General features: G+C 36.6%; 1 protein-coding gene and 1 long non-coding RNA gene across 2 annotated transcripts; one reads left to right on the forward strand and one right to left on the reverse strand.

The window, feature by feature from the left end:
* The first annotated feature begins 942 nt into the window (after positions 1-942).
* LOC137834440 (uncharacterized) lies at positions 943-2109 on the forward strand. The gene is made up of 2 exons (XR_011084883.1): positions 943-1330; positions 1658-2109. It is a non-coding gene; the product is annotated as an uncharacterized lncRNA (long non-coding RNA).
* Positions 2110-3103: 994 nt separating this feature from the next.
* LOC137835210 (uncharacterized) lies at positions 3104-15855 on the reverse strand. Its single transcript, XM_068643595.1, has 13 exons — positions 15403-15855; positions 14843-14955; positions 14692-14748; positions 14505-14600; positions 14324-14394; positions 8184-8226; positions 6688-6768; positions 6546-6605; positions 6353-6403; positions 6007-6104; positions 5859-5907; positions 4872-4916; positions 3104-4138 (listed from the first exon to the last, which is right to left on the reverse strand). The coding sequence occupies exons 1-13, from the start codon at positions 15749-15751 to the stop codon at positions 3683-3685; spliced, it is 1569 nt and encodes a 522-aa protein (XP_068499696.1). The 5' UTR covers positions 15752-15855; the 3' UTR covers positions 3104-3682.
* Positions 15856-16749: the final 894 nt, after the last annotated feature.

Raw genomic sequence — 16749 nt, forward strand, 5'->3', positions numbered from 1 at the left:
ACATTGAATCACTATCAAATTATATTTTATTTTGCTATTGATACAATTTTCAACTACGTAAATTACAGATAACTAATTATTTATATAAAAATTGAAGAAACTTTTAAAAAACTAAAACTACAGATTTTTAAAATTATAAGATCAAAATTATACAAAAACTATTAAATAAAAATTAATTAAAAAAATAATTAATTAAATTAAATATTATTTTAAATATTAAAATATTAATATCTAAATTAATTTTTATTATTAATAAAAAATTTAAATTAATATCTAATTAACTATCTACCAATTTTAAAATATAAATTAATTAATAATTAAAAATTTTATTACTAATTAAATATTCAATTTAAAAATTAATTTATAAATTTTATTGATAACAAAAAATATTTTAAATATTAATAATTTTTGTAATCTTCGTAATAATATATAATTTAATTAATATAATAATTAATTTTTTTTTGAAGAAAAATTTGATAAATTCTCAATTAAAAGTAGAGTATAACAAATTTCCCCATTTTTTTCTAAATAGAATTAAATTATTTGGAGAAGAAAAATCAGTCTGCTTTTTTAGCAGTAGGACGTATCAAAGGAAAGAAGAAGCAGAGTTGCAGGAAAGGCACCTCAGTACTCTGTGTATGGTCACTCACCTAACCCTCCCTTCTTTCTTCTGCCACCATTCAAACCCTAAAACACAGTTCCTCAAAATTCACTCACAATATTTCTTTTCATATCCATTTTCTCATTTAATTGATAAAAAGAATGAATGATTTAGAGAATAAGAAAAGCACAATTCAAAAGGGTCATGTGATTTTGAATGTCTTGGAATTGTGTGTGATCACTTTCTAGTGGTACAAAAAATGCATGAAATTCTCATTGTCATGTCCTACACATTTACCTAGTCAAAGTTGAAAGTTGAAAACGCCTTACAGTACTACCATGCGTATCAAACACAACCCACTTGTTCTTCACCTTGTCTTTGACTTGCCCTACCTACCCACTTCACATTAATGCAAAAGCACCCTTCTTCTCTGATGCATTCCATTCTCTGATGCATTCCATCACCATGGAAGAAGAACAAGAACCAAAGCTAATCAAAGATCATGGTTCCAAGGAGAAGAACCACACCATGCACACTTCCAATCCCAACCCTTCTCAAACAATCATGAGACTGGCTTCACTTGCCATCAGCTTCAACGTGAGGTTGAAATCATTCGACATGCCTGTCCACATGCAGGAACACGCTCTTCGCCACACTAGATCACTCCTTCCTCTTCCCTCTCCTTCTCCAAAGCCTTCAAACACTCTCATAGCAAGAGCTCTCAAAAAGGTATAGTGCAACCTTTGGAAAACACCTACTTTGTACCCTTTTCTGGTTTCCTTTACTAATCATGTTCAACATACTCAGATTACATTTTGAAACGTGATTTTCAGAAACTAGCTGTTGCAGATATCATGCTGAACATGTTTTCTAACATTTTCTACATGCAGATACTTCTCTTGGATGGAATTCTATTCTTGTTTTGAACCTTGTTTTCTATTATTTGTAACATTCTTAAGTATAATTTTCTATAGGGTATGAGAATAAGCATTCATAATTGACTCATTCTCTTACTCAATTAAGTTGTTTTGTATTAATATGTTGTATCAATTTCAGGAGTTTGACACCAAGTATGGACTAGCGTGGCATTGCGTGATAGGGAAGAGTTTTGGGTCCTTTGTGAGTCACACTAGTGGAGGGTTCATCTACTTCTCAATTGACTCACTTTCTGTTCTTCTTTTCAAAACTGAGGTTCACTTGGTCAGGCAACAACCTCCTCCTTAATTTTATTTACTTTTGGTTAATTATTTTAACTAATGTTCCTTAGAACGTATATACTTAATGTGTAGTATTTTCGGCATCAAGACAACTCAGGTTGAGTCTTTAATAGTTTAATGAATGAATAGCTCTGACTATCGGGTGCATAACATGTTACCATGTTCTTCTAAAGGTTGACAAGTTCATTGTGAAACACTAGTCACAGTGAAACCTCTGTGTATGCATGTGAAGAAGTTGTGTCCAAAATGGATTGTGTAAGGAAGCTGAGAAATTAGTTGATTTATGAAGAATACTGTCATCATATAGATTGGTTGTACTTGGCATGGTTTCACTAATTGTTTATTCCATTTCATCGAAAACTGAAGCCTACAAATGAACAGTGCTTTTGGCATGCTCTCTATTGGTAGTAGCAACAAAACACCGACCAATAATTTGCAATTTACCCTTGTTAACTAGACATTGCTGAACTTTTGCAACGGTTGATTTCATTCATTTCACTTGTCCCCTCTTCTACTTTTCCACTACATTCACCCTTTATAAATTCCGAAGACTGTTTTGGTTATGGGGTCCACCATTTCTGACTTTTGTTTACCTTTTATTCTGCTTGTTTTCCGATAAAGGAACTCTTGTAGTATACTACTTGAATCCTAATTGCTATATCTTTTTTATTTTTTTAAAAGAAATTAAATCGTGTCCCGTTCATGATAATAAGAAGATTCAAATCCTGTGTATTTCCTATTCCCAGCTTTTTTCTTGACTTGTTTGCACTTTGCAGTCTGCAGTCACATTTTACTTTTGCATTATGAATAAACTATAAAAACCTTCTTTCCTCAAGAAACTTGCAGTAAATATGACCAGACAGCGAATTACATAAAGAAATGTATCTTCCCTTGCGTTTTGTTCAATTGGATAGTAAAAAATCATGCATTTTCGTACTCTAAAGCCTATTGTTTAACACTTTCTAACTTTATTATTAAAACTATTTAACTAAAATTTATTTAAATCATATAAATTTGTGGGCCACGCTTGATATCATTTCATATTTATTGAAATAGAACAAATTATGCACTTTTATACAGTAAAGGCCACCTTGTTTTAATTGTTTAAAATTATGTGCAAGTAGTTTTAAACTTTTAAAAGCATTTAGTATTTAACCACATCATACAGTAAATATTCCACGATGAGGTGATTAGGTATTGAGTTTGATCGTACTACAAAAGAGGCTCCAAGACAAAAAATAGCTTATATAGATCAATATGAAATAGAATAGAGAAGGCAGGAAACTATCATAACCAGCATGGCCCACTGAGAAGGCAGGAAATTATTGCATTCATTTGCAACAAAACCATATGGCATACTCTCCTCTAGTATCTCTTTCATCGTCAGATTGGTTACAAGCTTCTTTAACAAAATTGGACAGGCAACAACATAGGAATAAATCTAATAACATAGGATTAGTACTGTTATTAATCCCTTCTAAAAAAAATCTAAATTTACTCTCTAACACTAACACTCATTTCTCAATTTAGGGATTAAAATTTGCTATTTGAAAAAATACACATTGAAACCAATGATCTAATAGGGGAAAATAAATTAAAAAAAAAAACCTGCATATATTAATCCCACCACTAACCCTTTAATAAATGATAATAGATTACTGATCTTCAACAGAGGTAAGGGCCGTCAAGATGATATATTGGCAGGAGTGGCAGGAATATAGCTCGCATCTTGGGTCGTGTGACAACATTGACTCAAGTTTGCTTTTACTCTTATGATGCCTTGTTCCTTCATTGTCATCAAACCACCGATCATATTACAATCCCCAATCATTTTGTAAGAAACCTCAGCAACTTTGCCTCTGGCCTAATAACCGCTGTCTCCTAGTTGAGTTTTTTTCTTTTTTCTGTTCTTTTTATCCTTTCCTTTTCTAGAGTCATTCTCCTCATTCCCTTTCATCTCAATATTCTCATTTTCCTTTAGCTTCTTACTGGAATTCTTCAAACCAGATTTCCTCTTCTTTGTTGAAGAACGTGAGCTAGGCTCTGCACTGGCATCGACTCCCCGAGGTAGTGGTTCTTCTTCATAATCTAACTGCCAATTGCATAACATATCCTGTTCTCCATACTGTTGTTGTAATGGCTCGCCAGCACCAGGAAGCAACTTATCAAAAGTCACATCGCCGTTCAAGCCCCCTTTTCGCTCCAGTAAAACAGGATCTGGTCTAATTATAGTCCCCAGAATGCTCCTGTTCGGTCCTAAGCTCATGATGATCTTGGGATTTGTCAAATTTTTGAAGGCCATTGAAAAAGCTGACCTAATCTGAGAAAAAAACAATAAAAATCTAATATTAGCCAATTATAGATGAACACCAAAAGTAACGAACATTATTATTATCGGAATTAATTGTAATTTTTACCCATAATTAAACACGTTCAAGTGTTTGGTTAGCTTATTTTTGAGAAAATAGTTGATTGATTTTTAGAGGTTATCAAAGGAAAGGCATAAAAGGCTATTATATACTAACAAAAGGACCTTTATTGGCTTAAATAGAAAATTTGGCAGACTTCTTTGGAGTCAAAAGTATTAGAGGACCAAAATTACAAACACCATATTGGAGGGTTGAAAAGAACAATCAAGCAACATCATTAAAACGAAAGGGTTGAAACTAGGAAGGGAGCTGAATGATAAGTCTATCCCTGCTAACCAATTGGGTAAGGAACTATAAGCAGCAGGATGAACAAAATTAAATGCAAACCAAACCTTAAGCAGTAAGTCAAATTTTCTATATGGCAGAGACAAGTATGCTTTAGTGCCTGAACATAAGTTCCAGTAAACGACAAATTATCAACCATTGTATTAATGTATTTCAATTTACACCAAGAACAAACATGTAAAACACCAAACAATGTAATGAAAGTCAAATAGAAAAACAGGTAGCACAATGCATAGGGTTACACAAACATTCTTGCATTGTTTCTCAACAATTTTAAGACGGAAGAACATTTTCCTAAAACTATTATAAATATAATTTACTACGAAAGAGTGAGCAAACCTGGAAATAATTAAAGGAGTTCTTCCCGATGTCATTTTCTGGTGCCTGATTCAGCCAAAAAAAACACTACCAATCAACTAAACGAATGATAATAATTTGTCTAATATGCACACAAAAAGTAGTGTCAAACTTTATAATATATAAATGTGCATGTAAAAAGTAATATGCAAGCAATTTACTACAGAAAACAAAAAAGACAGACTTTGATGAGACAATATTCACAACTCCTGTTTAGATATTATGTCCTTCACTATGCAACTACGGTTAGGTCTTCCTAGCATTTTGGTTGATCAAATATCTCCAATTTCCACTTTTCATATATTCCTCCATGAAATATTCAGCAATTGCTCCAAAAGAGCAGCAAGTAATGACTCCGGAAATGGAAATAGTAACTCCAAATATTCATTTTTTCGAAAAATTAGCAAGACCATGTAAATAGATACAAGGACTATAAAAGAATGCAACCTAGAAAGCATATATGACTAAAGGAAGATTATCAAATATCCACCCGTGTAGATACAGAACCAAAAGATGGGAAGCAAGAGAATACAACATAACTCTGTTCAATCTCTGTCAGATATCAAGACTCCACTAAAACAAACTGACCAAAGCAACAAACAAACCCATTTCATCCCCACCCATTACAGAAAAAGACCTTAGGTCCAGAAATTCAGCTATAGTGTATTTAGATAACACACTAGAATCAATTTTAACCCACAAAATCATGGTAATACCATGAAAAATGAGAAGCAACAATTTGTGGCTTTACGTGCATGAATAATTAATTGATCATTTCTCATCATAAAGCCAATCCAAACACTAATTATCTCATAACTGATGAATACAAACATGAGCAGGATGGTCACGAAAAATCCATCAAGTACAGTCCACTTTCTGGCTTGATTTAATTGGCTATACACACACACCCAAACACACGCACACACATAATCATTCTACGAAATCAAATGGGAGTTCTTCAAATAAAACCTGTGGATCCTCAATGGAAATAAGACTTGGTCGTCCTTTGTTTAAAAACCTGAAATGACAGTGGGAAAAGTTTAATAACCTATTGGATAACTTATACAGCATAATTAAAATAACATTACTTCACAAATATACCCAAATTCTTTATTACCCTTTACTACTCTTCACAAAAAAGGTGCCTGTCCCATTACAAGACACACCAACATCTGATGAGTTCAATTTGCGTCCATAGAAATCAAAAAAATGCACCTGATTTCAGAATGGGAAAAAAATAGCACTATCAGAATGGTAAATTGATATATTTCTTATTTTTCATCCTATAGAGGAATAATTTATCAAAACAAAGGCACACAGAACACAATTATTGTGAATGGTTCTCTTCTTGAAACTGCTAAATTGCATAAAAAACTTGCCAATCATGAATGAGAGCCCATATAACAGCCCTGGAACCAAAAAAACAGATGCAAAACAATACTTCGGAATCAGAAGATACGCACCAAAAGTACTCCCAGGTTGTGCTCTGCAGAAGCTTGGCTCAGGCGAAGATTCTGAAGCATAAAAAAAGTGAATTTATTTATTTATTATTTCTCATGATGCAGAGGTGGACTACATACTGAAAAGGGAAAGCCTCATGCTGCAGGCCAGTGAAAAACACTAAACTTTTATAAAGCATATTCAAAAACAACTAACCCGCAACATTGCCATCAGCATGGCAAGAAGGGCATAAGAACCAATCCCACCAGAATATACCTGCATACATAACAAGAATCTCAAATAGGCAGACTGGAATCAGAACATGACAAGAAAAATACATATTATAGAGAACTCTTACCTCATTTAGTTCTCTTTGCTGCAAAAATACTTTCAAAATCAAACACAAGGGCCTTAGAGGTGGCCACTTGAGCACTGCTTCCTACAAATTCAACAATACAACTGTGAACAAGAAGAATGCACATAATGTTCCATCCAACACAGCACACTTAGTAGAATATGTTCTGTTTTGTATTCTTCTTTGTTGCATTTAAAAAAGGTAAAATTAAGAAAAAATAAAGTAAAATCTTCAAAGTGTAGGTTGCATTTTGAGATGTTTCTTTTGTTAGTCTCCTATTGCAAAGCTCCTCACTAGAATTTTACTGACCAAGGTCATATGGATATATTATTACTGCAATCTGATATGTTGAGCACAAGGGATCCCATTCCATATTTTGAAACCAACATAATACAATATTGAATCCAAAGACTTCCAAGCGAGAATGTCTGGTCAATGAAAGCAATTTCATATAGCAGAAGAATTGCAATGCAAGTCAAGTAAGACATAAATTATTAATTTGATCCTACTCCACCACTCAATACTATTTACCTTTAGGCATAGCATTCACCAATTTCCATGAAATCCTTCTCCATAAACAGAAGAATGATCTAATAGTGGTTTTATTATGATTGCTTCTGGAATGTTGCATTTGTTTTTCTATTAGAGACTATGATAGGACCCTTGGTCCCAATTTTGATAATGATAAAGGATTGAATCAGATGCCAAACCTGGATACAAGGAGGCCTATAATATGGAGGGTATATACAAGAAGGAAGAAAATGGGTCCAGTAGGGAGAGAATTAGTGATGCCATGGCATGTGATTATCACAAAGGCAGGGGACATTCTGTTAGAAGAGATCTGTTAGACTTATGTTTTTAATAGACCAGTTGGCAGTTTGCAGGAGACTCATGCTGATCGTATTAAGGTGGTTAGGAGAGTATCTCTCTGGATAGGAGCCATTGGGTCTGGTTGTCTTTAACAGTCACTGTAAGAGCTCTTGTAGCTCCTCTTTTTCATTAAATAATACTGTTATACCACAATTCTTTCTGGGATTTCTATCAGACTACCTCATTAACAACTGGATTAATGATAAGGTTCACAATATAGCTTAAAGCAAATATCCAGATAAGAATCGGATATAATCATTTCCTTCCTTGCCGATTCACAGCCTAATAATATATATGTTCAAATTTCCACTTATGTTCAGTTTTGTTAGATGACACTGCCACGGAAGAATGGTATGGTAAATTTTCACCATCTGCCATGGACAATTTGTGAAGAGAAGTCCGTTATAGTGGCACATTAGGCCACAATGGCAAGTTTATATGGCATGATTTTGGCCTTCTACCATCAACAAACTGCTTATGTTCCACATTTCTAATGATTCCATTTATGAATGGGTCAAATAAAATATTACACAATTTGCATCAATAACAAATTTAAAAACATGGCATCACAAATTAAAATAAAAAAAAATGCATAGTGAAATCAAGTGGTGGGAAATAATAAAACAAACCTGAATATACTCAGCCGCTTTAGGTCCATTGTCAATGTCAAAACTGAAATAAAGCATAATTCCTTGGTGGATAAATGACATTCACAAAAACATCATACTGAAATAGTTTTAGCTCTTGTGCACACAATATTAAGCAACATAACATACCTCCATAACTATGTGAGAACCATGGATCAATCTATAGTATACAATAATGGAATGCAGATCAAATAACAGAGACAATCAGCAAGAAAATGGATATCTCCTTTAGGATTCCTGAATCAGGTAACTAATACCGTGTATCTCAGCAGGAAAAATAAGGAAATAACAATCTAACAGTAATTGGTAGCAAGCTACCAATCCAGAGCCACAGGGCCTCTACAATTCACGTTTACAGTGAATCCACTTCTAACAGAATCCTCGATACTCTCTCTCTCCTCTAACCACCTATATATATTACTAATGCTTATACCCCTTATATCCTCCATACATATCAAGCCTGATTCAGGGCCACGTCATTCCTCTTAACCCCTCTCTTATTCTTCCTCTCATACACTCTCCAAATCTTGGGCTTAGGACCATATTCCTGGCCCAGTTGTACCTCAGCATTTCTATCAATGCCACCCGCATCAGAAATGACCTTGTCCTCAAGGTTAAATTCTGGAAATTGAACCCTCAACACAGCATTGTCCTCCCATGTGACATCATCAATAGATTTATTCTTCCATTGGATCAAACTTTGAGGAATGGAAACTCCTTCCTGAACTGTTACTCTAAAGCCCAAAACCTTTACTGGATATATCTCTTCTTCAGCAACAACCTCTAATTCTTTAGGCAATTCTCCCAGGATATGGTAGTTCCCAACTGCCTTCTTTAATAAGGATATGTGAAAAACAGGATGGATTTTGGAGTAGTCAGGTAGTTGAAGCTTATAAGCAACTTCTCCAACCTTCTCAATGATCTTAAAAGGACCATAAAAACGTGCTGCAAGTTTCTGATTTATCCTTCGGACAACTGATTGTTGCCTATGGGGCCTCAATTTTAAAAACACCCATTCACCAATCTCGAACTGCAAATCCCTCCTCTTCTTATTGGCATACACTGTCATTTGCTGCTGGGCTTTGAACAAGTGCTTCTTAAGTTGATCCAAAGCCTCATCTCTGTCTTTTAACTCCAAAGCAACTGCAGCTACCTTTGTTTCATTGCTCAAGTATCGCAGCAATTTAGGAGGTTGTCTCCCGTACACAACTTCAAAAGGGGACTTACCTATAGACACGTGATAAGTAGTGTTGTACCAATATTCAGCCCATGGCACCCAATAGGCCCAAGTCTTGGGTTGATCAGCCGCAAAACACCGAAGATAGCTTTCAAGACACCTATTGATAACCTCGGTTTGCCCATCTGTTTCGGGATGATAGGCGGAGCTCATTTTGAGTGTCGTACCCTGCAATTTGAACAATTCCCTCCAGAAATGGCTCACAAACAAGGGATCTCTATCACTTACAATGGAACTAGGAATTCCATGGAGTCGCACCACCTCCTTAACAAAGACTTCTGCCACAGACTTGGCAGTATAAGGATGCTTCAATAAGATAAAATGACTATACTTGGATAGTCTGTCTACCACCACAAAAACCGCTTCAAAACCTCTGGATTTAGGCAAGCCAGTCACAAAGTCCATGGAAATATCCTCCCATACAGCATTGGGAATAGGTAGAGGTTGTAAAAAACCCCCTGGAGTAGTTGCATCATATTTCTGTCTTTGGCACACATCACATGCTCGTACATAATCCCGGATGGATTTCTGCATTCCCACCCAGTAAAGATTCTCTGCAATACGCCTATAAGTCCTCAAAAATCCAGAATGGCCGCCCATAGGAGTTTCATGAAATTCTTTCAACAATGAAGGAATAGAGGGAGATTTAGCACCCAATACCAAACGGCCCTGGTACAATAAAACCCCTTGCTGCACACTATAACCCGGTTTAGCCATAGGATCTTTTATCACCTCCGCCATTACCTTCTGAACAGATTCATCATTCCTCACTTCTTGTAGTAGCTGATTACTCCCTAACCATATAGGAGTGTGCACCAGTGCAGAAAATGCACCCTCATCATATCAACGAGACAAGGCATTAGCAGCTTTGTTTTCGAAACCCGGTTTATAACGCACTTCAAATTGATAGCCTAACAACTTTGCCAACCAGCACTGTTGGTCAGGAGAGGAAATCCGCTGCTGTAAAAAATGCTTCAAACTCCTATGATCAGTGTACACAACAAACTCCTTGCCCAATAAATAATGCCTCCAATGTTGAATGGCAAGGACTAAAGCCATCAACTCCTTTTCATAAGCAGTTTTCATCAAGTTGTTGTCAGACAAAGCTTTGCTAAAATAAGCAATTGGTTGTCTGTTTTGCATCAACACAGCACCTACTCCTCTCCCTGCAGCATCGCATTCAATTTCAAAGGACACAGAGAAATTAGGCAGCAAAAGAACAGGAGATGTTGTCATAATTTTCTTTAACCTCTCAAAAGCTTCCTTAGCAGCCATACCCCAATTGAAACCATCTTTCTTTGTCAATTCGGTCAGAGGTTTGGCAATCTTGCCATAATCCTTGACGAACTTCCTGTAGTATCCAGTCAAACCCAAAAACCCACGCACTCCTTTAACATTCTTAGGTTCAGGCCACTCCAAGATGCATCTAACCTTTTCTGGATTCACAGAAACCCCTGCACCAGAAATTATATGACCCAAGTAATCTGCTTGCAAACATCCAAATTTACACTTAGCCATGTTAGCAACAAAACACTGATCCACTAACACCTGTAGCACTTGTTGAAGTTGCTGTATGTGCTCCTTTTCATCCTTGCTGTACACCAATATGTCATCGAAAAATACCAACACAAACTTTCTAAGAAATGGCCTAAAAATGTCGTTCATTGTGGCCTGAAAAGTGGCTGGTGCGTTCATCAATCCGAAAGGCATCGCAAGATATTCGTAATGACCATTGTGAGTCCTAAACGCAGTTTTGTGCACATCATTCTCATGCACACGTATCTGATGATACCCTAATTTTAAATCAATCTTCGAAAAAATTGTTGACCCATGTAATTCATCCAACAATTCATCCACAATGGGTATAGGGTATTTATCCGGGATAGTTACTTTATTGAGAGCTCTATAATCCACACACATCCGCCATGTTTGATCCTTCTTCTTGACCAAAATGACGGGGCTAGAGAAAGCGCTCATACTGGGCTGAACAACCCCTGCCTGCAACAGCTCCACTAGTCTCTCAATTTCAGATTTTTGGTGGTGAGGGTATTTGTATGGCCGCACATTGACTGGACCACAATTAGGTAACAAATTGATTCTATGCACCTGATCTCTTACTGGAGGTAGTGTTAACTTGTCTGTAAACACTGCAGGAAACCGCTCCAATACTTCCCGCACACTGTTTTGACCCAATTCCATTGCATGCTGCTTCTCTTCCAATTGAGTCCACCACCCTTCACCATTCCAGTCCCGCTCTTGGCCCGTCAAGAAGGAATTGAGACAGCCATGTCGAACCTGTCCTTTTCCTTGACCCTGTAATGTTACCAGCTCCCCATTATGCCAAAACTGCATAGATAAATTTTTCCAGTCCATTACCACTTTCCCCAATGTGCTCAACCATGATATACCGAGAACCACATCTAACCCTCCTAATTCCAACACCAGAGCATCTATTACAAAGAGCCTAGACCCCAGAAAAAGCTTAATTCCTTTACACGTGCCTTCGGACATAACCCGATGGCCATCCCCAAGCTTGATTCTCTTAACAGTAGTAGGGCTTACTGGTAGTCCCAAGGCGGAGGTCAATTCAGGTGAAATAAAATTGTGGCTAGCTCCACTATCGACCAACACCTCCACAACCACATCAGCTAATTGTGCCTCCAACTTCATGGTATTATATTCTCCCATCTTTCCCAGAACCCCAATAATTTTGCACTCCGCCTCTGGTTCTTCCTCCTCCTCGGCATCTTCTACCTCCAACGCTACTATTTCTCCGTCTTCATTCACTGTTTCTCCTTCCCCCAATATCAACACACGTAGGGAGCGTTCAGGACATTTGTGCAAGGTTGGGTGATACTTACCACCGCACTTAAAACAAAGCCCCTTTGCTCGCCGTTCCTCCATCTCCTCACTTCGCACTCCCCGCCACCGTTCCGAAGCTCTACCGCGGCGATCGTCGTCGCTCTTCCGTCCCGTCGAGCTCAGCGATGAAGTTGGGTTCGCGTTCGACCCAAAAGAGCTCCCTGTTTTTGCCGGGTTGGACCAACTTAAGTTTCCGGGTCTATTCATGTCCTTCTGGGTCGGGTTAAACCCACTACTGAACTTAAGCCCACTTTCTTCTCTTCGGCCCACAAACCTTTTCCCCACAGCTTTTTCACCCTCGGCATCGTCTTCCTTAATCTCCTCCTCAACATCCTTAGCCATCCTCATCATCTGCATCCGATTAGAAGGATTCAGAGTTCTCACCCTTCGCCGGATCGGAGGTTTCAACCCACTCATGAAATATCCTAAGTATTGCTCCTCCGGCAATCGACCCACCTGCGAGGAAAGCAATTCAAATGCTTCAACAAACTCTTCAACTCTTCCAGTTTGACGGAGCGTGGATAATTCTTCAAACGGGTTTTCCAATCTCTGGCCACCGTAACGTGCGATCAATGCCCTTTTGAGTTTTTCCCATGATAGCTGATCTTCCGTCTCCATCGGTAAATTGAACCAATGGATCGTGGGACCTTCCATGCTCAAACGTGAAAGCTTCACCCGCATATCCTCCGGCGTGTTCTGGACATCGAAATATATTTCTGCACGAGTTATCCAAGCCACTGGATCTTCGCCATCGAACAGTGGAAGCTTCACCTTCTTCCCGGCGAGTCGAGACTCACTCGAAGGTGAATCACCACCCGAGTTTCCACTCGATGCCTCTCCTTCTCTATTTCCCTCCTTTAGTTAGCTTAGTTTCGCGAGAACTAGACTCTGCTGCTGCATCTGTTCGGACTGGAGCTGCATCTGTCGAACCAATGCGTCGAGCGTGGAGGTAACATGTCCCACTTGGGTCTCCAAAGCGTCAATCCGATCACCCATCTTAGGCGTAGGTGGCTTCCTTGGCATCGACGGTCTTCTCCGGGCTGGGTCTTTATCCGGCAGGTCGGACCAATTTAATGGAATGCAGATCAAATAACAGAGACAATCAGCAAGAAAATGGATATCTCCTTTAGGATTCCTGAATCAGGTAACTAATACCGTGTATCTCAGCAGGAAAAATAAGGAAATAACAATCTAACAGTAATTGGTAGCAAGCTACCAATCCAGAGCCACAGGGCCTCTACAATTCACGTTTACAGTGAATCCACTTCTAACAGAATCCTCGATACTCTCTCTCTCCTCTAACCACCTATATATATTACTAATGCTTATACCCCTTATATCCTCCATACATATCAAGTCTGATTCAGGGCCACGTCATTCCTCTTAACCCCTCTCTTATTCTTCCTCTCATACACTCTCCAAATCTTGGGCTTAGGACCATATTCCTGGCCCAGTTGTACCTCAGCATTTCTATCATACAACAAATTGACTATACTCAGAATAATGTGGTTGTGACTTGTTACAATAGGTATCAACTGCTAATAATGTGGTTGGGTGCTATACCTATAGGTATTCAACTACTTACTAAGAAAAATGAGTGCATGGAGGAAAGGCTATACGGGTCTTCTCATGGAAATGCATGTAACACAGTGAATTAAGCAGAATCTTCATATATGAGACAGTGAAAGATTAATCTACATAAGGCATGGAACCACTTCATAAGGTAGGCAGATATTATATCAAAGAAATTTTTCTATGAAATAATCCCAATACCCAGACAATGAAAACCATTATATCTTCAGTAGTAGTTCTGATTAGCTATTTGATTCAATGACAGAAAATCCATAATAAAAAATTCAAATATGCAAAGATATTCAAGTCAAACAACTTATCCAATATCGTACAATAAAGTGGGACAAGTAAACTCAAATACATTTGATGCAGACACATAAATATCATAAAATCATATATTCACATAAAAATTGAGAAAAATGGTGGGAAATCAAGTAGTTTGAAGTTGAACCTTATATCAAATGCAAGACCACTTATCTTCTCAACAAATTTAATAATTGGTACTCGAGCCTTTCCAATGACCTAGCAGAAGATCCACAAGCAAAATACTAAACACTCAAAATTTTTGACAACATTGATTAATTTTTCCTGGCAAAAAAAAAAATACAGATATTTAAGCACTCCAGGCAGACCTGAATCCTTTTAGCCATGCTCCTCTGCGACAAGGCTTTAGAAATTGCATTCAGTCCAATCTGTGGATTTGGCAAGCCTGATTTCAGAATCACAACCTGCATTCAAAGAATTTGGCCATAATGCATCAAGCATTCAGATGCACTGATTCATGAGGAAAACTTACTATCAGCCATCAACCATACTTACGTCAATGTCACTGGTGGGAAGATACAGCCCTGTCCTGAAAGACCCAAACACTTCCACCTGAAAGTAACAAAAAAGAAGAAAAAAGAAACCTCATTGAAACATAAAACTCTACAACAGAATGGTGCAATTCAATAACTAACAACGTTGATACCTGGCAATGAGGCCATATATGTTTTATAACTCCAAACACGGATTCTATTGCCATATCCCGTACAGCTTTCTCTGCAGCTGTTGGTGACAAAAACTCACAAAAATCCACTATCTCTGCACAATAAGCATTGCTAAATCATAAACAATTCCATAACCGTATATATCAATAAGAGTGTTCTCTGGTTTCATGGTGGAAATAATGGAAATTGATATTGACTGCAGTCAAAGTCGATTTTTATAAATATATATAGACGTTTCGTTATTGTAAAATTGATTTTACTAGAAGCGATCAAATATACTTTTCCCGTTGGACTGCTTTATATAAAACTTGCTCCCAAGATAAAAACTAGACATGAACCACTTCACTTCTGGCCAAAAACCAACTCTACAAAATCAGTTTTGCAAACGCACGCCCAAACACTTAAACTCCACTCTATTTTTCCCTAACCGGGTTCTACAAAGGACAAAACTAAATACAGCTCCTTATGTGTTGTTTGCGCTGTTCTCCAATTAAAATTAAAGGATTATGTCTAAGTGAAAACGTTATAATCAATTGGATACCTTTATGCAGCTGAAGCATAGGACTCTTAAATTTGCAATTCCCGCCGAACCAGACACTCTCGAGCTTCGGCTCGGGCGCAGGAGTCGGCGTCTTCGGTTCGGGCGTTGCGGCGAGCGGCTCAGGGAGGGATTCGTGGCCGTAGGCCTCCGAAGCAACGTCGAGGGAGAAGAAATCGACGGTGGTGGAGGTGGGCAAGGCGCATTGGGGAGTGTCGACTGAAATCTCGTTGCGGTAAACGGAGTAGGGTTCATGGTGGTCAGGGAATGGGGAATCGGCAGCGGATAGAGCGAGGGGGCAGAGAGTGTCGTAAACGAAGGTTTTGGGAATATTCAGCGAATGCTCCTCCATTGAAAATCAAGAGGGTGGAACAGTGAAGAAGAAGAAGATGAAAAGGGATGGATAATATGAATTGAAATTAGGGTTCTGTTTTAGGGTTTATGTCTGACGTGAGGATTCTAAAAGGATTTAGTCACAGAGATTTTACTTTACAGGTAAAAAAAATAAATTATATTTTTAAAATTAGTTTGTGATATACCTTTGATTTTTTAAACACTGTTTTTTAAATAATTTATACTTTAATAATAATTCAAATTAGAAATAAATATTAAAATAAAGTGATAGATTGAGAGATAAAAAAAAAATCTAAAAATATTCTTGATATATATGAAATTATAATGATGATATAGATATAGTATATAAAATATTTACAAATTTAATAAATTGTAATTTGTTTACTTATTATATGGTTTAATGTACACAAAAATCTTTATAATTTCATTTGACTGTAGATGTTTTTATCGGATTTATTGGTGAAATATATGATAATGTCATTAAAAAAATATATAAAAAATTATTTAATGGAGATTATTATAATTTTAAAAATAATTTAATTAATGAATTTTTTAATTTTTATTAAGTTTTAAAAGTTATTCTAAAATTTTAATAAAAATAATAAATATTTTTTAATTTTATTTAAATTTTAAAAGTTTATTCTAAAATTTCTATAAAATAATTGAGTTTTCAATAAATTTTAAAAGTTTATTCAAAAACTTCAACTAAATAATAAAAAAAATATTAAGTTTAAAAAGTTTATTTTAAATTTTAATAAAATAATGGAAATTTTGTAAACTTTCTCGTTAAGTTTTAAAATATCAAAACAAATGTTACCCTAAATAACATTAAATTAATATATAGTATCACTTTTTATAAAATTAGCCCCCTCTTCCACCACTATTGTTCTAAAAAAATTGTTGTAAATATGAGAGTTTTTGTCAAAGATATTGTCGAAAGAAGATGCCAAATAACATTGCGGATAATCTCATAATGTTAGACTTTGTTTGGATTGA

Source organism: Phaseolus vulgaris, chromosome 5, assembly GCF_000499845.2.
Source record: "Phaseolus vulgaris cultivar G19833 chromosome 5, P. vulgaris v2.0, whole genome shotgun sequence".
NCBI lineage: Eukaryota > Viridiplantae > Streptophyta > Magnoliopsida > Fabales > Fabaceae > Phaseolus > Phaseolus vulgaris.